Here is a 27,780-nt window from a genome sequence, read left to right on the forward strand (position 1 = left end):
GAAGTAGATAATTTGCAACTGTCAGAAATACAAGGCTAACAACAGAATTCTATGCACCCAGCTACCCAGAAGTCCCACTTAGTTCAGTGGTGATTACTCCCAGGTATAAGATTGTCACCTAACTGATAAATCTTTTACTCTTTTCAAGGCATTAGACAAAATATCTACCTACTGTTGAAACAGTGGTCCTATCAGATAAACAACAACAAAAAAGATTGCTTATTGCTTATGGGAGGAACCAAGCTCAGAAGTGGAGCATGAAGGCCCCAGGCTGAACTGGTGGGATCTCCAGCTAAAAGCATCAGGTAGCAGTTGATGTGGAAATATTTCTGCATCCTGAAATGATGAACAGCCTCTGCTAGATGGACAAATAGTCTTACCTGGTATAAAGCTGCTTCCTTTGTCCCCAAATGGAAACAGACTTTTATTTGCTGCCTTCTGAATCTTCATTTCAACAAAGCACTCAGTTCGTATTTAATTCTGACTGTGTGGTTTCAAAGCATGCCACTTAATACTTCGCCAAGGATAGAAAATGTTCACTTTGTCAATCAACTAGCATTCTAGAGTAGATGGAGGAAAATGCACATTTTTAAAAAAATGTATTTGTTTACCAAGGCCAGATTTCAAATAATTAGGAAACTAGTTCCATGAGCTGAATGGGTCTTTAGACTTATTTTTACTCAGTAGAAGCCTTCCATGCTTCATAGAAAACTGCTTTTGGAACTGTACCTTGTACGCAGTATATAAAATGGCATAGAAGGTCACATGTGTATTTCACTAAAGAGTTGAACTCACAAATATTTTTTCTTTGAATCCTATATTGAATCTTAGCTAGAAATTTTAATTTTTTATCTAAGTCTGTTTTCTCCCAGAAAGAAACTATCTGAGCCAGTGTAAACACCATTACTCTATGTATTGGCCAGTGACTGTTGTATTACAAACAAATAAAAAATGGGGGGAAGTTTCAAAAAGAAATGGTAAACAATAAATTACTATTCAGTGCACATAACCAGCTATATACATAGCAGGATTTCCAACAAAATATAAATACGATAGCATGCCAGTGGCTCAGGAGGAATAATTTGTGCAACCATGTTGCACCAGTTTCACATACAGATCTCTAATAAGTGTCCACATAAGTTACTTCTCAGTTTTTCTCAGTACACATTGCAAAAAAATGATATTTGTGTTTGCATTTGATGAAAATATAACAAGAAGTCACCATAGCGCTGATTGCTTTAACAAAATAATTAAACTTCTGTTCAGGCTGCCAGCTCTTAATTCCTTTTCAAAGTCACATCTATATAAAATAAAACGATCACCTCTCCAAATAAGTCAACAACACAGAACATGGCCAATGTCCGTGACATCATTAGTCTTTTTTAATGAGATACCTTTCTGTGGAAAGTAAGGAGAGTTTTGGATGAATGATCCAGAGATAGTGTAACTGGAATATGTTGTATCCAGGAAACAAAGATGTCACATATTCTGCAGGGATTCCCCCCACCATCTTCACTTGGAATAATGGTTTTGTTAGATTTTAAAAATATATATGTAAAGTGCAAGTAAGGGATAGGAGTTTAATTCCAAAACCATTTTTCTAAATTGCCAACCGACCTGTATTCCTGGTGTCTTTTTACATGGTCACAGGCAAGGCATGCATGTGATTCCCAAAATCGAGGAAGGTGCACTGAAAAATCCTTCCTCCAGTCGAAGTAGCTAACATACAGTTTATCATTTTTGTCGAGCAAAAGAAGATACTCTGAGAGGTCCCTTGGAGAGAGAAAATCCTCCACGTGAATGAAAGAACTAGCAGGGATGTAATTCTCATAGTTTTCTCTAGGAGGACCTAGAACGACTGGCACAGATCCAGCAAGAAAAGCATTGTAAAGCTTCTCTGTGATATAGTCTCTGTGGATAGAATTCTCAAAGGAAAGATAAAACTTACAAGCGGAGATGGTTGGGATCAAATTTTTATCACTCACATAGTCTCCAAATGCTTGTCCATAGGTATGGATCTCAAGGTATTTACTTAGTTCATTATAATATTTGACCCTAGCATGCTCTGGGTTCCAGTTACTCACCACCCAACACACCAGTCTTTCTTTATTCGGCATTTCAAATGGAAAGGAGCTTGTGCTAACTACCATAAAGCCATAAGGCACTTGAATGTCTGAATCTCGACGATAAGTGAGGGTCAAATTGAATAGATGCTCAATCCCACTCTTTTGTGGAGTGTGTGTTGGTGATTCCAAGTTCATCCAGATCCATTTTTGAAATGACGGCCTAGGTTGCTGAGGTAAATTAGTCAGATCCCAACTGATATCTCTGTGGTGAATAAGAACGGCATGAGACTGGTTATATAGTGTGCGGTCTGTAGTCAGATGGCACCCGTGGATGTTAAATGTTGGGCAGAATTTCAGATCAAATGTCTGGCCAAACGGCCATACCCATATCAGAATAGTTGTCTCATTGATATAATCATTTTTGGTGGAGAAGAAGTTCTTCATTTTTAGAACAGAGCTGGCTGATTCAATAGGACCAGATATCCAGCTGTTTGTCGGTTTGATATAAATAAGTAGACATGCCATGAAGCATCCCAGCACAATGAAGATAAATAGAAATGGCCGGAAAATTCCTTTGGGTGATGATGTCATAATTTGATCTGTGAAGGGAAGATGGAAATAGGAAGTCATCATCAAGCGTTAAATTATTGTAATGTTACCCCATGGTAACAATGCCATACATTATTCATTATTGTTCCACTAAGTGGTGGAACAACACCATTTGAGAAAAATCTGCTTCAGGAATCCTATAAGCAAATAAATACCAGTGGGTAGAGCAGTTGTTCTGCATGCAGGATTTTCCAAGTTCAGTCACCAATATTTCCTAATGAGTTGGGTTTTTTTGTTGGCAAAATTTTTAAAATATAAGGAAAAAGCAGGTGAAACATTTGCTTGAGCTATACTTGCAATTGGCACATCTCTTTCCATAAGCGTAAATCAATACTTCAAGGGACATTGGAATCTAATTTACATTTCATCTAAGTTACTGTTACTTCTTCCCATATTCCCCCTTGGATAGAGAATATGTCAGATGGATGGAGTGATATGCAAGGAAATCCTTTATCAAACATTATCTCCACAACCCCTCAATATTCCTGCAAGCAGCTGCCTTAGCAGAAATGAATTAAACTCTGCTAAAGTACCGTATTTTTCGCCCCATAGGACGCACTTTTCCCCCTCCAAAAATGAAGGGGAAATGTGTGTGCGTCTTATGGGGTGAATGCAGGCTTTTCTCCAGGCTTCAGGAAGCTATCCGCAAGCCTCACGTGCCCGGCAGGAGGTCCCACCAGGCGCGCAAGGCTTGCGGGCGGCAGCCTGCAGCCCAAAGCATGGGGCGCGCTGCGGAGCATGCCCCGTGCTTCGGGCAGATGTCCGCAGCCTGTTCTGGGGGCTGGGGTCGGGGGAAGCTTGGGCTTCCCCTGCACCTGGGGGGGAAATAATTTTTTTTCTTTATTCCCCCCCCCCAAATCTAGGTACGTCCTATGGGGTGAAAAATACAGTAGATGGGTGGACAACCATAGCATATCATGAAAGGCTAGTGTGCCAACAGTTTTCAGTATGTTGTCTCTCCCCTCCCCACCATAAACAAACTTTGTAAGGGAAGTGCATGCTGTTACATTTTTACATGTATTAAATATAATAGTAATAATAAGTTTAATATAATATTTTATGGAAAGATTTGAAGGAGAGTAAAATGACCTGATAGCAAATAAACAGTCTAATATTCTTTTTTCTTTTATTTATTTATTTCAGCAAAAACAATAGTGTTTGTGGCAGCTTAAAGACACAGTAAATTTTAGTCACAGTAAATTATTTTTCCAGGATATTCAAATCACAGTGATTGGGATTTTTATTAAAATCTTATTGCTTATGTTTGATGCATTTTGTATGTTCTTTTGATACAGAAGATCAATTTAATTAATTAATAAATACTACAGAAAGGTTTAGTTCAATTTATGGGGATTTCTATCAATAGCTCTTAGCTATGATAGGTACATGGAGTCTTTAATTCAGAATACGAGAGACAAGTCCGGTTGGCTGCTGTTGGAAAGAGATACTTGTTGCTTTGTGCAGAACTTTGCTCCTGGTTTCTATACCTTACTACCACCCTTAATGTCCCAAACAAATTTTGATTGCTGCAAACTGGGAGCCCCAGTGAATGCTAACTTTGCACACCCACCATCATGTTAAACTGTGAAAATTTCTACCATTGATGCAGGCCAACACAAGTTCTCATGGTTATAATCCTCTTGCTAAGAATGAATCTCAATGAATGAAAGAAGTGCCAAATTCCTCCATGAAGAGTTTCTGTCTTCTCTCATTTATCGTAACAACATAAACATTTGTGTTTCTTATACAGTGTGAATCATATAAGATATGCTAGTTAAGTTATTGAATATTTATGTTTTCCCAAAAAGATAATACAGTCTGAGTAAAAAAGGCAGATCTTCATTTTGTTCTAATTATTTTTAACAAGACACTCTATAAATTTAGTAAAGTGTATTGATTGCTGGAGAAAAGGGAATCCAGAAGAAGAAAGAGAAAGAAAAATGTGTCTTTACATTCAGGAGAGAAAAGTCCCACAGAGAAAAATCAATAATGCTCTGTTATGAGAATGAGTCACACAAGTCAGATCATTCACTAGTGATTACAGTGAGAGAAATCAAACATTTGATTGAAGTCAATAGCATAGCTCATTGAATTTAATGGTGTTTGATTGCACCCAATAGTGGTAGATTATGCCCAACAACTGTACCTAAAGCTAAGTTCCCCAACAGATCAAAGCAAACAAATATAATGAAAAAGTACCACAGAAACCAGAAAACTAGAACATATAATATTAAATGTCTTTACAAGCATTTCTATTGAAAACTATAATATGTAAAATCTTCCCCTCCCCCTTAAAAAATACTACGAAAATTTGATCTACATCATTGTTTAATACATAAGGTTTAATTTACAAGCCACCATCATCTGTAAGGAAGCTAACTAAATTTTTCCACATCAAATTATTTACTGCTCAGTAATACAGCTATTTTTATTGCAGCTCTTGAAAAACAAACAATACATTTATGTTATGAGTATATAACAGACAATTGCTTTTGATTTGCTTGAGAATGTAGATCTTGCAAATAACATCAATGAATGTTGCAATGAATGACTGTAAATATGTGCAGAATAATCAAGTCCAAGGTAAGATTTCAATGGAAGCTGGGGCCAAACTAAATGGTTGGTGGTAGATACAGGGACAGGAAACACACATGTTGCGAGAGAAGTTGGGAAGAGGGTCGCAGGAGGAAAGAAGCATGAGAAAAGCTTTTCATGTTCTTAGCATCCATGGCCCAGTGCTACCTGCAGAGCACCCCCTTCTACTTTTACCTAACCCTCCCTCCAACCTGGCCTGAGCATATGGCTTTCCCTTCACCTTCAGACTCAAGTGATGTAGCTTCACCTCCAGAAGCATGTAACTACAGAATTAACTATGGGTCCTTTAATGATTGCAGACAGCTATCCATTGTGGTTCTCGAAAAGAGGCTTAGGGATTCTATAGCAGGCAGGGTAATGTGGGAAATGTTTCCTAAAGGAAAAAAGTTTTGGGGGGAAACTCTCCCCTAAACATTTTAAAGAGCATAACAGATGGCTCAGCAGAGCTTCTATACTTCCAGTGTTCCAAAGATAGTAATACCTGACTGGAATTCTACATTATTTCAGATAACAAATAGAACAAAATGCTTTATCATCCAAATACGTTTTTTTGGATGGATAATCCTTAGCTGATAAAGTTAAATGAAATGGAATAAATTCCAACTGTTCTGATACCAGCCTTGCAAACTGAACGTGCTTCGGTAGAAAAGTTCTAATACAATTTCAAAACCAGACTAAATATGATCAGTCTCCCATAAGTCAGTTGGAAAGGTACTTTAAATTTGAGTTTTGTGAAAGTCATGAATATGTAATTTGGAAACTGATGTTGTTTTACCACTCTAGCCATTTCTCCTTTTATTCCACCAGGATTACACACTGTTCCTTTCTTAGCTAAAATAGAGGGCTTTTCTTGGAAGGCATGCTGCCAAGGCAAATCTGTCATAAACTGTATTTTGTAATGTCATTTCTACAAATTCTAAGAATAATCAACACATTTCCATGGCAGTTATTTTAAGCACAAAGTTCTGATTAACCATTGTTTATTGAAGCAAGCCTACATCATAAACAAAGGTTTGAAGTTGGCACGCTTGAGTAAATTGTAGTTAAAACTAACCACAGTTTGGCTAAACTGAAGTTGTGGTAAAAAGGGAAGGGACAGCCTGCAGGCTACATTTGATATAGTGTATCAGTGCTGTATCTGTGTAGAGGATTTGATAATATGTTTCACATATCAGTTTTACAGCCTCGGTTTTCTTCATATTTGTACTTTTGTCTCACATTTCAATGGCATCGAAGCCAATAAAAAGGGATCAGCAATGGTTTACAGTGGTACCTCAGGTTACATAGCCGCCAGGTTATATACGCCTCAGGTTACAGACTCCACTAACCCAGAAATAGTACCTCGGGTTAAGAACTTTGCTTCAGGATGAGAACAGAAATTGTGCTCCCGCAGCGCAGCAGCAGCAGAAGGCCCTATTAGCTAAAGTGGTGCTTCAGGTTAAGAACGGACCTCCGGAATGAATTAAGTACTTAACCTGAGGTACCACTGTATTTAGGTGTGACCATCAGCAATAAGGGTTGTTTCCTCAGAATGTACCTTATGCCAAAAGAAATCTTGTGATTTTGACACATGAGATCTACAATGGTCAGTGGATAGAGTTCACACTTGGCCATATAGTTTAGATCACCAGTTCAACTGCTTTGGGAACTTGACTATCAGTCATAGTTTCCATTTTTTCATAGTTTCTGAATACCACTTGCTGGAAACCACAGGAGGGGATAGCTCTTCTAGGTCCTACTTTCAGACTCTCTATAGACGTCCGGTTGGCCACTGTGAAAACAGTACACTAGACTAGATGAGCCACTGGACTATTCCAGTAGGTTCTTATGATCTTCTATTTATCATGGGAATGGTTCTATTTAATTGCCATCTCCAAATTTTACTTATGCTCATGTTTTCCTTGTCATGCCCACTGGCTTATATATGTATTCATATTTATATGTGTTCATCATTATATAGATATTTATTCTGTTTTTATTGATTTACAAATCTTATGACATTTTTAGTCTCCTTATTGCAAGCCATATTGAAGCTATCTTGTGAAGGGCAAGGTGTAAATAATTTAAATGCAATGAATAAAATCACAAAACAATGGCAGGTTGGATTTTCCGGTCTTTTGCATGTGGTACACAACTGTACTAGGGTGGGTGTGGTGAGGAATTAGTGAGGCCATAAGCAGTGTAGGAGCCAGCTCAAATAAAAATCTTCTTTGCTTTTTTGGAAAATCTTCCTTGTTATTTCTTGCCGCTAAGAACCATTTCATAGTATCCTGCATCAATCCTAATTAATACAATTTTAGGATGAGGCATTCAATATTTTCTTGATTTCTTTCTCCCTTTCTATAAGCCCCGTCTCTCACAAAAGACTGACATTTCCAAATCAATCCTATTCTGCTACTGTGTTATGTGTGCTGCATCACTGATCAGGCATGTAGGTAGCCCATTACCACTGTACATTGTTTTCTTCTATAGCAATTTAGAAATCCTCCATTGTAAAGCTAAGGAAACATACTCTCAGTGGATTCATCATATTGTTTAATGTCCTTTTTTAGAATGACAATATGGAGGAGGCATCTTTGATGAATTTCAGTAAAGGGGTAATTTTCATTTTCCTTCCGAATCCCTCTGGTACTGGAGCTAAAAAAAGAAAAGTACTAAGAAGAAAATATGATGATGTGCAACCAGAAGATTAAATATTAAAGGTCAGCAAGTGCTTGCTTTATACTTCTTGCAGCACAAAATCATACATAAAATTAATTTTTAAAAGCTGCTTATAGAACTGTTGTGCAGTGTATTACGAAGCTACTGAATTTTAGACAGAGATTTGAATTTTAATGTAAATCCATGGGGAAGCTATCAACATCTAAAAATCTGCACATCATAATAAAACACACATTTAAATCTTAGGATGGACTCAAATGATTTTTCTTCTTCTTCTTATCACCATGAAGTTGTTCCCCTCCCCATTGCCTTGTAATGAGATCTACTTCACACAAAGGATCATAACAAAAAAGTTTCAGCTGCAAGACTTGCATTTGGCAAAGCTTATTCAAGACCCAAACTTGTGTAGAATTTATCTATGACTCAATTCCATCCAGAACACATTGTGTAGGCAGTTAGAAAAGCCCTTCCTAAGCATTTAGGGCAAACAATTATGTCTATAGTCTCTTTTTTTCATAATCAGGTCTGGTCCTGACATGCAGCAAGGTGAAGTGACATTTTTGAAGTTGGGGGCAGGCAGAGGAGAGTAGATAAAAGCTTAAGCTGGTTTCTGCAGGGGGCAAATAAGACTTTTAAAGCATTGGCTAAGTGGAGAGGGCACTTGCATCTCTGCTTGAGGCAACAGAATATCTTGGGACAGCAGTATTCAGAAAGCTTGACAGCACTATATATGTCAGCTAGCACATTGCTTTATTATCTTTTATTTTAATCAATTTTAGTCAAATTTTCTTCCTCACCTGACTTGATGAGGCTCAATAGGACAAAATTTGAGAACTTCAGCAACAGAAAAATGTGTCGAATTCAACTTGCCAACTTGTTTAATAGCAAACAGCTTTTACTAGATTCCATAGCTACCTGAGTTACACAGTTTGGGCAGCTAATGTGGTGCTTTCCTGATATTGTGGACTACAACTCCCATCATCCATAGATAGCACGGTCAATGGTCAGGGATGGTAAAAAGTAAAAGGTAAAGGACCCTTGGATGGTTAAGTCCAGTCAAAGGTGACTATGGGGTGCGGCACTTATATTGTTTCAGGTCGAGGGAGCCGGTGTTTGTCCACAGACAACTTTTCTGGAACATGTGGCCAGCATGACTAAACCGCTTCTGGTGCAGCGGGACAACGTGACAAGTGCTAGAGTGCACAGAAATGCCGTTTACCTTCCCCCTGCCACTGTACCTATTTATCTACTCACACTGGTATGCTTTCGAACTGCTAGGTTGGCAGAAGCTGGGAAAGAGCAATAGGAGCTCACCCCATCACATGGATTCTAACCACTGACCTTTCGATTGGCAAGCCCAAGAAGCTTAGACCACAGCGCCACTTGCTTCCTATACATCAAGGAAGATGACGTAGAGGAACAGCATATGTAGGAACCATGTTGAATACCCCTATTCAATAGGAGATCTATATTGTAAACAGGAATCTTCTGTAGCAGCTTTCTCCAAAGCAGCACTGTTGCATTTTTAATACAGAAATTTTCAGAATGAGACATAATAAATAAGGATTGTAAGAGGTTTTCCCCTGAAAGACTATGAAAGTAAAGAAAAATGGTTGTATGACAGCTTGAATAGGGTGGTCGCCACAAGCAGCAATAGCAGTGCTATTTTTCTAGAAAAAGATCTGCCAAAACTCACCATGAACACATCCCTTGTTTTCTCATAATAGCAATGGCACCCACCTGAGAGGTACCAGAACTGAGTTCTGTTGAGTTCTGGCAGGGAAAAAAAGCCCTGAGCAATAGCAACGTGTATGAGAGATGTAGTAAATTAAAATGCCTATGTATTTTAGGAAAGCAGGTATAGCATTATCAACTCCCAGAAAAGAAAACATGTGCATTTTATATTGATATGACTGCAATTCTAAAAATATGTCAAGTGTATCGGAAGCCTAAGGCTATTTTAAAAAGTATTTGAAACACTGTCATACAAATAAATCACAGCAGCAACTACAATCTGAAGATCAATAGATATCTAGAAAAATATTCTGCCTGGTTCAAACAGCTGCCCTTCATTAGATGAGTTTGCAGTTTCCTTCAGGAAAACAGTACTGTTTTCACCTAGCTATGTGTCTGATAAAAGCCAGTCCCAATAAATATGCCAAGTATCTGTTGCTCTTCTTTGGTTAGTTAATTTACGGAAAAACTGTTCATAATTATACACTATGTTCCTCTCTAGTTTTAAATCACCCCCAAACAATAAAAACAATTTATATCCTCCTTTTCATTAAGTTTTGCTAGACCAACTCAAAAAAATTATGTAAAAGTGGTCGGTGTATATTATCCTTCAGAAAAGAAATAGAATACATCATGAAGCGCCTGGTTTTTTTAACTGCCTGGAAATTTTCAACTAAAGAAATGGCAACTGGATCATATAATTTGTAGTGTTAAATTCAGTAGAAGTTACTCCTAACAAAGTGTTTAGGATTAGAGTTGAGGCAGTTATGGCTGCTTTAGGATTAGATGTTCTCTTTCAAGCTGCCATTTTTGGGAGTCAGTGAAGCAGAAACAAATGGCTATTGTCAGGGATATAAATGTTGAGGCTGCAGCCGTATTTCACACAACTCGATTAAAGAGTCTCAATCATTCTTAAAGCCAGCCAAGAACAGGTCCAACTTTCAATAAAATGCCACTGTATTCTTGATATTAACTGGAACAATGCTTGTTAAATAATCAGAATAGTAAGCTACGTTGCAATCTGCTCAACATACGGCAGATGAAATCAAGCCGTTGAAGCAATCAGGGCCAATATGATCTGCAAAGAGACTATCCTGACAATCGTTCACCTGCTCTTTTATTCGTTTATTTAGGATATTTATAGACCACTTGATCAAAAAGCTTTCCATTTATGAGTGATCTGAGGAATAGGGTAATCTCAATCTGTGCATTGGTTGGGTTGCATTGATTCACAAGCAGCTCTAGAAACAAACGGCTGCTTGTGATAAAATCAATGTGAAATAACAGTGATTGCATAAAATGTACATGAACCATTTTCCCACAAATCTAATTTAGGTGTGCAAGTCTCCCTTTGGTTGCTTGGAAGTGCCAGGGCAAAACTGTGGCATGACTGATTGGGGTTAGGCATGTGACACAGAAAGTATAAGACTGGAAGTAAATTTTGATAGAAAACAAATATTTAAGTAGATCTGGAGATTATATGTGAACTCTATTTTGAAACATATGGACTATGAAATTTTTGAGTTAGGATTCATTTATTTTAATGTTGTGTTCAGGTTGCTGCAGTTTGGGCATTGTGTATTTTTGATATTTCTGTGTTTTATTTTTTCTTATTGTGAGTTTTTTAAGTTCTTTATTTTATTTTTTTAATCCAATTTTTAGCCCAGATGCTGCCTTTACAAGGAAGCTTAGAAGACTCTAAAACACATGAAAGTAAAATTACAACACACACACAAAATGGCAGCTACTAAATATTTTATTTCCAAGTAGGTCAAACTTCAGGAAAACACACTTGAAAAAAATGTATCTTCTAATAACTCACATATATTCAGAGGTTTAGAACTCTGTATACCAATCTCAGAAATAAAACTTCTAAAAACCACAGTCTCGTGTTTCGAAAACTTGACTCAATTTCAATTCATGCAACATTCAAATTCTGTTCTGTTCTAGAATTACATGTGGTTTTAAAAATGTAAACCATGGTGCTTAAAGGATTAGATTGTTAAAGGACAATGTCAACTTCACTGTAAATGGAAAGAAAATGCTGCAGATACACTTGTGACATAATTTGAAATGTTGCTATACTTTGAATATCCAATTTGCTTATCTCTTCAGTATCATATTCATTCCACTTTCATGGCTGAAGAGATCTCAATCCCCCTTCTTTGTAAAAGCCTGTATTCAATTAAAAAAGTATTTCCTTTTACAACTTTCTATATTGGTTCTTAAAAGATCAAATGCTTTCCCTCATCTCTTGTGTATACACTTGAACCTGCACTCATTGTCCCATCAAGAGTTTCCTTTAATTTGATCTTCAGAAAGATTCTATCCCTCAAAGGATTTTATCAGTGCCAGTTCCTTTGTCTACAGACAATCCTTTATGAGAATGAGGGTTGTTTCCCTACTCCCTTGGAACAGGGGGTTCTTTTCACTAATTTTAATAACTATTGTAAAAAACACAGGGACACATTTTTATGTATGATGTCTACATTTTTTCAATTCCCATTTACAACTACATTTTTATTTCCATAATATTATGTTTTCTGGCAAAAGTCATTATAAAATGCAAAACATTTTGATAGTGCATTATGTTAAAAACAAGGCGAATATGCTTTTGAAAATAACCACACAGATCCCTTTTCCAAAGGAAGAGGGGCTGCCATTATTTCCCTTTTTGCTGCAGCGCCCTGAGCCTATTCGAATGCTGCTCCAGAGGCTTCTCAACATAAGGCTGTTGGGTTCTGGTGCTGAAGATGGAGTCTGAAAATTCTCAATGCACTCCTGGATGATGAGGTACAGCCTTTCAATCCCAGCCATGCAGTATCAGGTTCCAAGGTCATATTTCACACAGCACATGCCTAGACCCCTAGTGCTGTATCATGTTCTGATATGATCAGCCCCACTTTTTAAATCTTGAAAATATTCTGTATTTCATTCACGCAGAGCCCACAGCACATAGCTGGGCAAACAGCACTAAGCTATGGTTTTTTTGATCATTAAGGTAAAGGTAAAGGTACCCCTGCCCATACGGGCCAGACTCTAGGGTTGTGCGCTCATCTCACTCTATAGGCCGGGAGCCAGCGCTGTCCGCAGACACTTCCAGGTTACGTGGCCAGCATGACAAGCTGCATCTGGCGAGCCAGCGCAGCACACGGAACGCCGTTTACCTTCCCGCTGGTAAGCGGTCCCTATTTATCTACTTGCACCCGGGGGTGCTTTCGAACTGCTAGGTTGGCAGGCGCTGGGACCGAACAACGGGAGCGCACCCCGCCGCGGGGATTCGAACCACTGACCATGCGATCGGCAAGTCCTAGGCGCTGAGGTTTTACCCACAGCGCCACCCGTGTCCCTTTTTTAATCATTATATTTGCTTATTTGTTTTAGAAGATACTCCACATCTGAATAATAAAAAAGTTTTAAATAATCTTCAATGCATGTACAACAATGAGACCCTTTTATCTTTCCTTTGAAATAAGGGTGTACATTAACTGGTTCCATCCTCTGCAACTGAGTATAAATAGTTCTTAAGTGGCACAATTGCAGCCTCATGTAGACCAGTTCAATGTAATATGGAAGGCAAGTATCTTTCCTTAAAGCAGAGCAATAACTGTTCACCTCACTTGTAAAAAAAAAAAAAAAGGTTTAATGAATGTGTGTTGGTAAAAAAATAAGACACCTGCAGATCTAGGAGCATGCAAAGGGAATTCTTAAGACTTTGTATACAAAAGTAGTGCAACAGGAAAGAAGTGATGCAATCACCACTACTATTGCCGCCGCCACACATGTGTGTGCAGTTTCCAGTGGTTACGAACACACTCTTTCAGTAACTGGCCTGGGCCACTGTACATCATTCCGAGTCCTCATAATCTGGAAATACTATACTCGACTACCTGGTTATGCCTTCTACACCACGAAGATTCATCACCCTGCCTCCATGGATATTCTGCGTTGCCAACAGTAAACTCCCTCTAGGATATGCCAAGCAAGAAAGCCAGTCCCTTCCACCCTCACATTCTTCTCTCCTAAAAGGTAAAGGTACCACTGCCTGTACGGGCCAGTCTTGACAGACTCTAGGGTTGTGCACCCATCTCACTCAAGAGGCCGGGGGCCAGAGCTGTCCGGAGACACTTCTGGGTCACGTGGCCAGTCTGACAAGCTGCATCTGGCGAGCCAGAGCCGCACTTGGAAACGCCGTTTACCTTCCCGCTGGTAAGCGGTCCCTATTTATCTACTTGCACCCGGGGGTGCTTTCGAACTGCTAGGTTGGCAGGCGCTGGGACCGAGCGACGGGAGCGCACCTCGCCGCGGGGATTCGAACCGCCGGCCTTTCGATCGGCAAGCCCTAGGCGCTGAGGCTTTTACCCACAGCACGATATGCTCCTTCTCTGCTCCAATTTCAAAGCCACATAAACCATTTGCTTCTCTCGCACTCAGCACACACACACACGTTTTCCCCTAGCCCTTTACAAACTCAAACGTCCTCTGACCTTCTCACCCCGGCAGGCAGGCAAGCCGCGTCCTCCCTCTCCCTAGCTCAGTGTCCCCAGTTATTGACTCCAATCTCCTGCTTGTACCGGTTGGTGAGCACGCTGGTGAGCAAATTAGGCACTGAGCTATGTTCTGATCAAGCAGTTCCCTGATATCAGCATTTCTTTCCAAATCTTAAGGCGGAGCCTTGTATTGCAGTCCTTTGAAGCAGCCACCAATGCATATTTCAGTTTTAAGAAGGGTTTGAAGTGCATCTCATGTACATCCAATTATAGAAATTACACCATCTGAATTCTCTATTTCCCTCCCAATGTTTGCTGTGTTGACAGTTATGGGCTCCAAACTTATCTAACCTGTTGTTTTGAAACTGTGACGAGTACATTTGCTACATAGTGGCTTCTGTCCCACTAAAATCAAAGTATCAAAGTATCAAAGAAATAGCTCACTGCCCTTTTTACAGAGATGCAATCTGAATTGCAACTACCGGTAATTATCCCTTTATGGGAACATGCAAGTTTACCTGGCTTTAGTGATGGAACTATACCTTTTCTTCAAGTCACCAATGCCTCATCCTTCATTATAAACCCACCCAGTTTTCTTCATCTCTCTAGTTATTAATACTATTTTGGTGTTCTTGGTGATTTCATTTTAACTAAGTAGAGCAGCTTCCTCCCCCAAAATAAAATAAAATAAAATAAAATAAAATAAAAATAAAAATAGAAATAATTATAAACTGCTAAACATTTAGATAATATCACAGCTGGGTGCAACAATAAAACAAAACCAATAAAATACAGTACTTGAAAAAATAGCAAATGCTATCAGTTACTAGGCTCATCATTCTGAGAAAAACCTCTACAAATAAATGTGGAGTGCAGGTTGGCATTCACAATCTTGGCGTCTTTCTAATCTCAGTGGGTGGTGTGTTCCACAAGATGGCAGCCAATAAGACATGGAGTGAACCTCTGGTTCAAGTCACACTGTAAGGAAGTCCCCCACTGATGACCATAGTGAGTTATCTGAATTTGCACTTGGCAAATCTGTGATTTTGGATCAAATATGTTTCACACATGCATATTATCTGTAGTTTTGATCTTAGCAATTTACGAAGAAGGGTTCAAAACTTGATGGTCTTTTTCTAATTGCTGCCTCTTTGCATAAATAGTACATAATCTTCTCTGCAATTTTATGCAAGAGCATAGATAAGTATTGCCCTTCTTCTGAGAGCATTAGTGTCAATGAATTTGGTCCCCTTGGCCAATGTGCTATGCAAATTGTAGCATATTATAATGCTTTCTATGATTAATTCCTCTCACTGTATTCAGACTGTGATGTACAGAATGGAAGTGGGACTGTCAAGAAAATTTTGCAGTATGGAGTGCTACAGTTCACTGCTCCAGTTAGTTAGCCAGAATGGTTTTTATCATCTATGAGTCCCCCTTGCCCCCCCCATGCAAAAAAGTTTTTTTTGTACTTCCACAAACCTTTGGGTCCCCCAAAGCATAATGGTATCTCATGTGGGTGTGATACCATTTTGGCTACACAAGGCAGAACACAGATTTAATTTTAGTAGCACTAAAACCCATCAGCTTTGATTTCAAGTAATGTAGTGATGGTGCTATTGAGAGACTAAAATTACATGTGATGGTCATCTACCAAATTATTACTTATCATTAATCTGCATGTAGCTTTTACTTGAGCAATACATGTTGTTATCGTACTGAGTCATTTGAGAAAGCAAGTAAATTGCACTAAAGCAGCTGATAACACAAATGAATTGACAAACATCATTTCCTCAGGGTTTATTGTATTTCTAATTCACTTACTTGAAAAGTGAAGCATTGTGCTGCTGCATACAATGTGGTGTGTGTGTGTGTGTGTGTGTGTAAGAGTTTAAGTGTCCTACCAGTTAGCATATCTTCCTGGTTCAGCTCATTCCAAAGGTAGTAATAGTAACAACAACTGCTACTACTTTTTATTCTTCATATTTCACCCATCTGACTGGGTTGCCCCAGCCATTCTAGGTAGCTTTAATCAGTATGCCTATACACTCTCCACAGCAGTTATTTGTTTCTCTGGTTTTTCATAGTAAGTTTATGGTTGCATATTCAGTATTGAATTATTGCAGCATATGTGTTAGCTTGTATGTGTGAATGAATTTACTAGACCAGTTTACTAGACTCTAGAATTTACTAGACTCACAGAACAAATAGCAGATTCTGAACTTTCAAAGCCTTTTCCTTTTAGATACAATGTCGATGGATTCAGCTAGTCAATGGATTCAGTTCACATACTCAACGGAGAATTATCAAGCACTGCATAATCAAGAAAGGAGAAATTATGCTGCGTACATGCATTTGTGAATCAGGCTGCCCCTTGCAACTCATTGAGTATTCTCTGTACATATTCTCACACCCTCTTGGTTCATTGGATGGGCTTGCATTTAAAAAAGGCAGAAATGCCTGCTGTGGTCTAAAAACAAGCAAACCACAAGCAAAACATTGAGGAAGGGAGGGAGGAAGGAAGGACAGAGACCTTGAACTATCTTTCTGGATTTATCAAGAGTCATGAACTGTGTACATATAGAGTGTACAAGAAAACAAAAAGGTGAAGGAAAGGGGACAATGGCTGATATGAAACTATTGCAAAAATCATTTGTCCAAATGACAACAAAACATAGTGGTAAGATGAGTATCCTGTGTCCCTCAGTCTGAAGCTCAGGGGGCAGCCATTTTAGAGCGGGCCTTTTCAGTGGTGAATCCCTAGCTATAGAATGCCTAAGGAAGCCTGCCTGGCTCCTGTTTAAGAATTATAAGTTCTGGTTTTAAATCTCTGTGGTATGGTGGGTGGTTTTAATTTACATATTTAATGTTATGTGCTAAATATGGTATTTTATTATGCTCATTTTGTATTTGAGTTTTTATGTTGATTGTCTATTAAGCTTATTGTGGTTTTATTATAATATGGTTTTATTTTTATATTTTATTCTTTTATTCTGCATGACAATAAGAAAATATATTTTAAGAGGCAGCTCACAAATCTGATTAATAAAAATAAAATGAAATGAAAGCAAGTGGAAGGAGGCATCTAACTAAAAGGGATTTACATCTGTGAAAACCTATGTATGCTTTGGAAAAATGAAATCCTTTGCATACTTACTTGGATGTTAAGTCCCACTGTATATTCTGGGACTGACTTCTGGATAAAGGTGAAGGTGAACAGGTCTGGTTTGCAAATCCAGTTCAAAATAGCCAGAACATTTGTAGCAATACCTAGTTGCTTTCCATCTCTGTCAATAACCACATATTGGCCACAGATATGACAGCTAAGTGGCTGTTCTTTTCTTCAGTTTGTGCTTTTCTGGTCCCTTCCCACTGCTGTTGTGTATGGCCCATTCCTCCTTTTAAAAGGGAAAAAAAAATCTTTTCAGACCTCTGCAGTCTATTTTTACACACAATCTAAATTTAGATGGCTTTCCTCTCCCTCTGTTTCTGTCACTGTTTTTCTCCTTCCTCCTTCAAACCAGGGTTGATGCATCTTCCCTTTGCACCACTGTGTGTGGGAAGAAAATGTGTTAAAATTTGAAAAGTGCCTTGGAGATAAAAATTCAAGTAAGCACTGCACTGTCTGCCCCTGGCTAAGGATAAAATGGATCTGAAAGAGCACAAGAGATGGGCTGAGGGATGAAGCAGTGTCAAGACAGAGTAGGTCAAGTAAAGAAGCCTGTGTGTCTAGGGTATTAACTATGTGTGCTCAAAGAAAATAAGCTTGATGGGAAATATTGTGGCTTTCCCTACAAATCTTCATTAAGAAGAACCAAGGATGGGAGCTCATTAAAAACATGGCAAGAATACAAGCGAAAGAAAATAGGTCTATAATATAAAATGATAGTCGCTTAAGGGATTACTAATGGGATTTATTATTAAGACATAGAATTACATTCCATATGAGCCCTCATTATAGATGAGATCTTCCAGAGTAGCATTGCTCTATGTCACAGAACCAATTCATGGGCCACTGGAGCAACACAAGAACCATTCTGCCAGGCTGAATCTTACATAAAGAAATACCAGATGGCTTGGATAAACAATGTGACCTCTAGTGGGAATGGGAAAGAAATCTGTTTCAATTCACTTTTGAAGGTGGATCAATTGAATTTGCAGCCTCCAAAATAACTAACACTTTCTAAAACACAACCATCCTTCAAAATTTGCATTTATGCAAATTTTCAAATGCAATTCCCCAACCAATGTTTATGAAGGTGCATATATTAGGTAACACTGTGCATAGAAATGAATACATTGGTGAAAATAACATACAAAAATGCAGTCCACTAAGAGAAATTGCTTGCATTCATTCTATTAGATGTATGTATGCATATGAAAGGATAAAGTCTCATGCCACTCCACCTCTCTCTCTATACCCAGCATCTAGGCCTGATCATGTAATAACTGCTACCGGATTGGGTCCATTCAATGACAATAAGACAGAAATAATGCATGTTATGGATTCATGGAATTGTTTCCAGCTGTGTGGTCCTGTTAGCAGAAAACTCCTTTATGAATTTGAATAAAATTCAGCAAACAAACAGAACAAAACCCAATCCTGCAGGTATCAGCATACTTCAATTTTCACTGAAACATAATTCCTCTCTGCAACAGTCACTTCTGTTGCAAAAGGATCAAAATACTGAATTTATTAAAACTGAAATTAATTGCATATTTTTAAGGGATGGAACTTAGTGTCTTATGACCAAGCTCTAAAGAGCTGTGTAGTTTTGTAATTGCTGCCATAACTTTGGCTTTTAAGAAATGGTCTGCCAAAGGAATTAATGATAACATGAGGAACTTTATTAAATTAGCTGTATTTCTAGATACTTATTATTAAATGAATGTTCAGCACTTGAAATAGCATCACAAAACCTTAGTCTCAGGAATTCATAATATTTCAGCAATTTATAACAGGGTACGGCAATGTCACTTTTTTTCTTTTTTTTTTGGCAATGTCACTTATGAAGTGTCATAAAATTCAGGGAACATTTTTCTTTGAAGATAACATTTTCCTGTATTGGTAAGCTCTTATAATTTCAAGTATCAGGGTAAGTTTTATTTCTAGCATTAAATCAAAGACATTGTTACAGTTATTTCCTAGCAGCTACAGTAAGCATGGTTGGACTGGATGCTCACTCAGATCCTGAGAAGATTTGACACAGAATGGCTCTAGAACCATGCAACATCAAAAAGGAAATAATTTCTGAAATCCAAGCCACTTTATATGTCCATGTTACACTAGATAAAAAGAGACAGAAAGCTGGATTCTTCCCACATCCATTTCTGGGTCTCATGCAACGGATGGGGAAATGTGATTCTTATCCCAGCTGCCTACAGGTAATCTCCTAAAGAAGTCAGAATGTCCCAATTTTGCATGGAAGTCAGGAAGGATGTCATATAAGGAAACAACCTTTTCATTCTTCTTATTTGTGGAATGAATGCAAAGTAGATATTTAAAAATATGAATCTTGAAACTACACAGAAAAGTTCAAACGGTCAATTTAATTTTGGCTTCTACTGCAATATACATATTTCCAGCACCCCCAAAGTGATATCATATAACTTTTTGTAAGCTGCTTTGAGGTTGTTCCTCACCTCCAGTGGTATATAAGTTTATGAAATAAAATAAACAGCACAGGTTGAGCAGTTCTCTGGACTTTGTGATCTTTGGGTAGCTTATCCCATTTTTTGTTCCCAAGTGAGACTTGTACTTTTTATCCTACATCAAGCTTAAGAAAATTTCAGCTCAACAATGAATAAACAAATAGTACATCAATGGAACACCCAAATGGTAATCAGCAGAGAAAGAAACCAATCACCCTGTAAAATTAAACCTAGGTGTAATTTAATGCATTCTATCTATGTGGCTGCTCTCTCCCACCTGTTTTTGATGTTTTATTCCAGTGTAGTGAAAAAAGCTCTCAGCACAGCTGATGTTATCTGCTTTTGCTATCTTGAGTTTTGAGTTTTGAACCTATTTTGAAAAGGTTTATTATTATTATAGATAGCTAGAAACTGCAGTCCAGGGCACATCTAAAAAGGCAGACTTTTATTTCATGACGGGGACAGTCATATGTTCACAGATGCCTGAGGATGTCTTGCATAGGACTGCATTGTTTCAAAAATTTCAGCGAAGGACATTCAATTGAAAACATCCACCACACCATTCTTCCTATCTGTGCAAGCTATAGTGTCAATGAGAAGACTATTATCCCTCATGTAGTAGCTGTACATAGGTGTAGAGCTTTCACATGGGGCAGACAGATCCCAGTACTGTATAGTTTCCAGAGAGTTTGACAGGGGAACAGCACATGTGAATTGTGAACAGGATAATACCACATGAAATTTTTGAACTTGTCTCTGAAAACACTCCTATTGATTTAAACAAAATTGGCCCAATTGAAATGCCATTGTGCTTCTGTTTAAGTAGTCTGTGAACAGCTGTGAGATATATTTTTAGTAGTAATCATGTTTAACTGCTTGCATAACATAAAACTAATGTACAATTAAATTTATATTTAATTTCAGACTAATTTTAAAGACCATGAATATCCAGTGTTTATGAATGGTAATGGACATGCCAGTATGTCATAACGATGCATCAAAAATTACTATACTGTGCAGCTCAAACTGATGGTTTTTAAAAAATAAAAATCTAATCAATTTGAGTCCTTTTGAGATGTGGGTATAGGGATGGAAATTATCAGAATGCTTCTTCAGCAAGGGAAGTGATGAAGCCCATTTTCTTGTTTTATGGAATAAGAATAACTGAATAATATTTTTGATCCTTTTGCTTTCATAAAGTGAAAATCAAAAAATTATAAAATCTCAGATAAAGGTTTGTGTTTAATAACACATGGAACACCGAAAGGTCATGTATCTGACTGTTAACGATTTATAGTCATTCTTTGTCTCACTAGAAGCAACTGCAAGTTGTCAGATTTCTATGTCTGATTACCAAACACGCTTCTGAAGACTGAAAATGGAATTTGCTTTCTAGCAAGCCACTGCAAGTGAAACATTTGCTAACTTCCCCAGACCACCTAGCAACAAAATTCACAATGGCAGAGAAAACAAGTAAATATTTGTATGGAATTATCAAATGTAAACTTTTGGTAATCTTTGAGGTGCTATTGAAGAATTGCTTTTCGCTAAATCAGCCCTTCCAGCCATCTTTCCATTCTGCCCGTATCAGGGTTTATTCTAACCTGCAGTGTCTTTTTGTGCACTGTCAAAAAGAAAAAAGTGCAGTGTGAAATAAGTTTTTTGTGCAGTTGGGCATAAGGATATTAAATAAGGATCTGGGTAGCTTCTAAAAAAAAAGAGAAATAAATGAGAAAATATAAAAAGAAATAGAAAATGCCACCAACTTTGTGCTTGTCCTAGATAGCAAGGAGCACTTTCCAAAAGCAAAGCAGTGTGGTTTAGTGTTCATATGCCTGTGTCCCAGAAGCTACAGTTCTACCCAAGCCTTGGCTATGCTTCTTGCTCAACCCTTCAGTAGAACTTAGGCCTTGAACTACAGTTAGTTTTCTCTCTTTCAACAGGCACCTTGGCAAATAACAGGAAAGCCCCCCAACTCTCATTTCAGCTCTTTGTGCAGGTTCTTTCACCTTCTTCCTCCAGCCTTCCTGCTTTTGTTTTGTCAATTGTAACAGCAACTGCAACATAGGACGGGTCTCTGCTATGCAATGCGACAGTTGCCAGGATTCCTGGAGCTTTATTCCTGTTTGAAAGTATTGTTTTTGTCTTTCATCTAACCTGGAAAAGTAATCATTGAAGAAGACTAGTATCAAATAACTAGTCTCCTGGAAAGTTCAGAAGGCCACATCTCAGGGAGACTCTCAGAAAGAGACAAGGCCACTATGCTCAACAGATTGCAAGGCTTTATAAGCCAAACAAGGTAGTCGAAGAAGGATATGGTACCCAGATAAACTGAAGGACTAGGATATATATATATATATATATATGCAGGTTTTGGTGTCCTCGGGTGTCTTCCCGTGTAAAAGTTGGGGTGTCTAGGCGACGTTTCGACGAGGTCTCACTCGTCATCTTCAGGCTGGTGCTTTCGGCTTCTTGTTACTGGAACAGAGCAGGATCTCAGTGTTTGAGTTCCTATAAATACTGTTGAGGAGGTGTGGTGTATAGCCTCCAATGTTCTGGGCAGAGAGGAGGTTCCCAGGCTAGTGTGCCTTTTCTTCTTTTGTTCCTTAATTACTTGAGGGATATCTTGGGTGATTTCTTGAGTGATTTCCTGAATCCCACTTAGGTGGGTCATTAGGTGTGGATTAGTTGCTAAAGCCTTCGTGTCTTGAACTCTTGAACTTTGTGAAGAGTTTTTCTGAGAAGATGGCTGTACTGCACTTGGTTGTGCTCTGGCTTGGCTTCGTGTATAGGGGCGAGCTGTGGTTTTGTGGCCTGTGCCAGCCAGATCTGTGTAGGGATTGCAGGGGGGTGCAGCATCCGGAGGTGCCACCCTGGTTTGGCTACTGGTTTGGCTACTGGTTTGGCTACTGGTTTGGCTACTGGTTTGGCTAAATTACAGACACCATCCAGTAGCCAAACCAGGGTGGCACCTCCGGATGCTGCACCCCCCTGCAATCCCTACACAGATCTGGCTGGCACAGGCCACAAAACCACAGCTCGCCCCTATACACGAAGCCAAGCCAGAGCACAACCAAGTGCAGTACAGCCATCTTCTCAGAAAAACTCTTCACAAAGTTCAAGAGTTCAAGACACGAAGGCTTTAGCAACTAATCCACACCTAATGACCCACCTAAGTGGGATTCAGGAAATCACTCAAGAAATCACCCAAGATATCCCTCAAGTAATTAAGGAACAAAAGAAGAAAAGGCACACTAGCCTGGGAACCTCCTCTCTGCCCAGAACATTGGAGGCTATACACCACACCTCCTCAACAGTATTTATAGGAACTCAAACACTGAGATCCTGCTCTGTTCCAGTAACAAGAAGCCGAAAGCACCAGCCTGAAGATGACGAGTGAGACCTCGTCGAAACGTCGCCTAGACACCCCAACTTTTACACGGGAAGACACCCGAGGACACCAAAACCTGCATTCCTGTACCCGTGAAAATCTACGAAAGCATATATATATATATATATATATATATATATAATGAGGTATCCTATGATACATAGCAATAGAGCTAATAAGAAATAAACTGTTGTTAAATGGAAATTTGTCCTCTCTACAGATTTGCTTCTGCATATCTTTGTGTAAAGGATATTTACACCCTTTATTTACACATATTTTATTTTATTTACATATTTACACCCTTTATTTTACACAGAAGAACACTGGCTGGACCTCAAAGAATTACATAAATAAGAGCTGCTTACAAGGGTGCTGGGTGAATGTAATGTCTCATCAGCAACCATCAATTGTAAAAAAAATATATTCCAAGAAATGAAGAACAATATAAAAAGGAAAAGGCGTTTATTGGTGGCAGACCAAAAAGAAAGAGAAAGAGGTTTTAAAAGTGCTACCAACTAGTTTTATCTACATTCCCTCTGTTTTCTGCTTATATTGTCTACAATCCAGGTGCTTAGCAATATTTAAAATATTGTAAATATTAAACACACACACATGAAAAAAGAATAGAAAAATGAAAGGGATAAAATGAATAGAAAAATGCCTTATCTAAACCCCTACTAGGGAAATTATTGAAAGTTCTTTTTTTTTTAGCCTTTCATTCTATAGGCTAAAGAAGTGTGTCTCTGTTCCAGCCCCTGTCACACCCACAAAGCTTACTCAAGTTTCTCCAGGGTCAGCTAGAGTTCGGGAGTCCCAAATTCCATCATATGTTTGATTTTGCTGGCCCTGTGCTGTGATGTTTTTTTCCTTTCTGAAGCAATTTGTGTCCTAAGTTTACATCTTTAGATACACAATATTGTATCCAACTAAATTTTATTCAGACCTCAATGGACCTAAAATAATCTTATTAATTTCAGTGGGTTTACTCTGAGTAGGACTAACAGTAGCTAAAACCCAAATATTTTTGTATTTTGCCTAGGAATCAGATTATACCAGAATTCAGCTAAGTCATGTAGAAGTATGCAATTTTTAAAATACCTCTGAGAGGTTAAATTCTTACACACATTCTATAAATAAAACATGGATGGAATGTCACAATTGATCTAAATATCAGTCTAAAATGTGTTACACACTGTTCCTTAGATAAAGTGACAGTTTGATTAGAGGATTTTGTCAGAAACCCACCTGAAGTATTTTTTTTCTTTATCTAAAAATTATTTAGTTGCTTTTCTACATACAAAGCATGCCAAACAGTTTACAATTAAATTATGAACAACAATGTAAAATGTATTTTTCTCCATGTTCTTGCTCAGTATTGTAATATCATCAGAGATCTGCTGCATCAGACCAAAGGTAAGTATCTTGTTACTGCTCATGGAAGGTGTGGATGCCAGGTGTGTGTGGTTTTTTTTGGGCGGGGGCGGATCCTGCACCATGACTCCTTAATTATGTTACTGTGTGTCCATAGCCTTCATGTTTCAGTTCAGGGCCACATTTTATCATGTCCCTTCAGATTAAGAGGCTTTTCATATTGGGTTCCAGGTATGGGTGGATATGTCTATCTGTTGCCATTCACTAATCATACATGTGAACGTTTGTCTTCTTTGTGCCTTCATTTACATGAATCAGGCAGCTTCTCTTAAATTCTAGTTCCATTTGCAAAGAGACAATTGATCTTATAACACAACAGAAACTAAATAATTTAAAAATATATTAGGAAATTTCTATTTTACTGTGTATGTATAAAAGTGTTAATTACCTTAGGAGTTACAATTTATTTCCCCTTGTTCTCTCTTTAAACTTTAAAAATATAATAATTATACATTGTCACAGCTGTACCTCTGAGCAACCTGCTCTGAAAGTATTTAAATGAATTCTTTGCTGGCAAAATCTATTAAGAGGTTTAGCATTCAGTGACATGTCATGAGAAATAAACTGTCTATTTTTATTTTGCTAGAAGGAGCTCAGTATTTTATTTACCAACATTAATATCAAAAACCCTCGTGCTTACCTCCACAAAACAAGCTTTTGATCTTCTGCTATGTACCATATGCTCACATGCTGATGCTTTGTTGCAAATTTCCTGCTCAGAATGCTGCCATAAAATTAATCTTATATAAGCAAATACCAAAGCAATGCTTTCATAATGTAGAAGTCAAATATTGTGCCTAAGAAGTGAAATCAAGATCACTTGATTACTGCTGAACCCTTGATAGCACCCTGTCGAATGTGTCAAATATCAACTCAAGACGTAATTATTTGAGGTGGAAACACTGGCTGATAATGGAAATCCTGTCTGTGGTGATTGATCTTTGATAGCTCATTCACCCATGCAAGTCATCACTTTATGCGATAGGCAGTGAATGATGAACATGGTAACCATACTCTACAGCTCATTGAACTCCACACCATTTGGGAAGGGTAAATAAAAGTGGCAGTTTGTCACAAGGTTACCATTGCTGGACTGGATTTTTTTTTCTTTTTCAAAACTTAGCTTCTTGAAACATTTCATTTCCGCTCCAGATGCAATGGCTACATTGAATAACCCTGTTCAATAACCAGTTCTGCTGAAAAGTCAGAGAATAACAGAGAATAACAGAGAATAAAATTATTCTACAGAGAATAACCCTGTTCAATAACCAGTTCTTCTGAAAAGTCATTTTGAGAGGAGGAAGGGGATGATACATACTTCGTACTAGCCAAGTGGGATTCTTGGAAGGCTAGTTGCCACAGGTGTCACTCCCTTCATATCTTCCCTCCTCTACTTTTGTGGAAGCAACTGGTGGACAAGCAGCACCTCACAGGGAAAGTATAACCCAAGGGCAGCCAGTTGTTGACTCCTTTTGTATACATATTATGAAATACTACACTGAAGGCTTGGACACCATGAATGCAATGCCTATCCTAAACTGTTGAACGCAGACAAAATATTATTTGTTGTTGTGTAGTCGTTTAGTCGTGTCCGACTCTTCGTGACCTCATGGACCAGAGCACGCCAGGCACTCCTGTCTTCCACTGCCTCCCACAGTTTGGTCAAACTCATGTTTGTAGCTTCGAGAACACTGTCCAACCATCTTGTCCTCTGTCGTCCCCTTCTTCTTGTGCCCTCAATCTTTCCCAACATCAGGGTCTTTTCCAGGGAGTCTTCTCTTCTCATGAGATGGCCAAAGTATTGGAGCCTCAGCTTCATGATCTGTCCTTCCTGAGTGAGCACTCAGGGCTGATTTCCTTAAGAATGGATATGTTTGATCTTCTTGCAGTCCATGGGACTCTCAAGAGTCTCCTCCAGCACCAAAATATTATAGTGTCTATTTAAAATATTTAGTTTTTTTTTACATTTTTACATTCACTGTAAATTATTATTTCCAATTATAAAGCCCAAACACTGTTAGAGAAAAATGTAATTAAGGAATATCTCACTGTCTACATTACAGCCTCCTTAATCAAACTAAGGAACATGAAAATTGTGTTATTCAGTAAATTAAATTTCACTGTTTTCTTTGGAACTTATCTCTTGTCTGTCCATTATAGTATCAGTTGCTGTTCAGTATATATGTAAAGTTTTGAGATGTGTTCTATCTAAAGAAATGAAAGGCAGTTCAATCACATCATATTTGATGAAAGTGCAGCTGACAGACATCATGGCCCTCAGCCAAACAATTTCTTACTACGTCTGCTGTTGCTTACTATTCTTACAGAGAGCAATCTACCAAGGATTCTTCAGAAGGCAGGGGATGCCAAGAAAAAACGCAACTGGAGGACTGAACACATTGGAAGCAGAACCACAAAAGTGAACAGCGCTGAATTTTAAATGTCAATTGACTGCAATTTTGCCAAATGAATGCATAGTGTGATGATACTACGTAATACTGGCAGCCACAGCAAATGGCATTGATTACAATGTTCCAGAATTTTACAGTGGAATAGAACTGTGCATCATTTAACCTGGAATGAGATGAAAGGTCCACTCTGAAGATGAGTACTGTGTAACTCACATCTATTTCAGATGAATTAACTTTCTCAGTTACTATATACAACCTACAACATTTGATGTTGTTTGTGTGAGCAATTGTGGAATGTCAGTGTCTGCTTTAAAAGACCATTGGATATAACTTTGTAAATTAGCATAATATTTCCATCTGTGACCTTTTAATATGATATTTAATTCCCAATTAAGAAAGGAAGGACATTCTTAAAACAGTTGTTGGCATACCTGGGTGTTAAATGCAGGCAATGACAACCACCAATGATAATGACTTGGCTGGCATTATAAGGCTCCAATCATGAACATTTACTTGTTAAGTAGGGTTTATTTATTACATTCATTATCACTCACGTCTGAACAAAGATGTGGAGAATTGGATTATTACCTGGTTGTGGGCTATTACAGTTGTGTGCACAATGAAAAATAGTAGAGAAAGAACCAATTTCTGTGAAAAACAACTGACTTGTTGCCTGAATACAACGGTCTCAGAACTGCACCCTAAATATGTCTATAGGTTAGCAGGTTTGCTGGGATAGT

General features: G+C 38.2%; 1 protein-coding gene across 2 annotated transcripts in view; it reads right to left on the minus strand.

Moving 5' to 3' along the window:
- Nucleotides 1–265: 265 nt before the first annotated feature.
- Nucleotides 266–27,780, minus strand: part of FUT9 (fucosyltransferase 9) — a 47,410-nt gene continuing 19,895 nt past the window's right edge. For both annotated transcript variants that reach the window (XM_083433573.1, XM_083433574.1), the window contains exon 2: nucleotides 266–2,665. In XM_083433573.1, coding sequence (XP_083289699.1) covers nucleotides 1,581–2,665 — 1,085 coding nt within the window. In that variant the 3' untranslated portion in view covers nucleotides 266–1,580. The remainder of the gene's footprint in view (nucleotides 2,666–27,780) is intronic.

The sequence above is a fragment of the Podarcis tiliguerta genome (assembly GCF_965153285.1).
Source record: "Podarcis tiliguerta genome assembly, chromosome: 3".
NCBI lineage: Eukaryota > Metazoa > Chordata > Lepidosauria > Squamata > Lacertidae > Podarcis > Podarcis tiliguerta.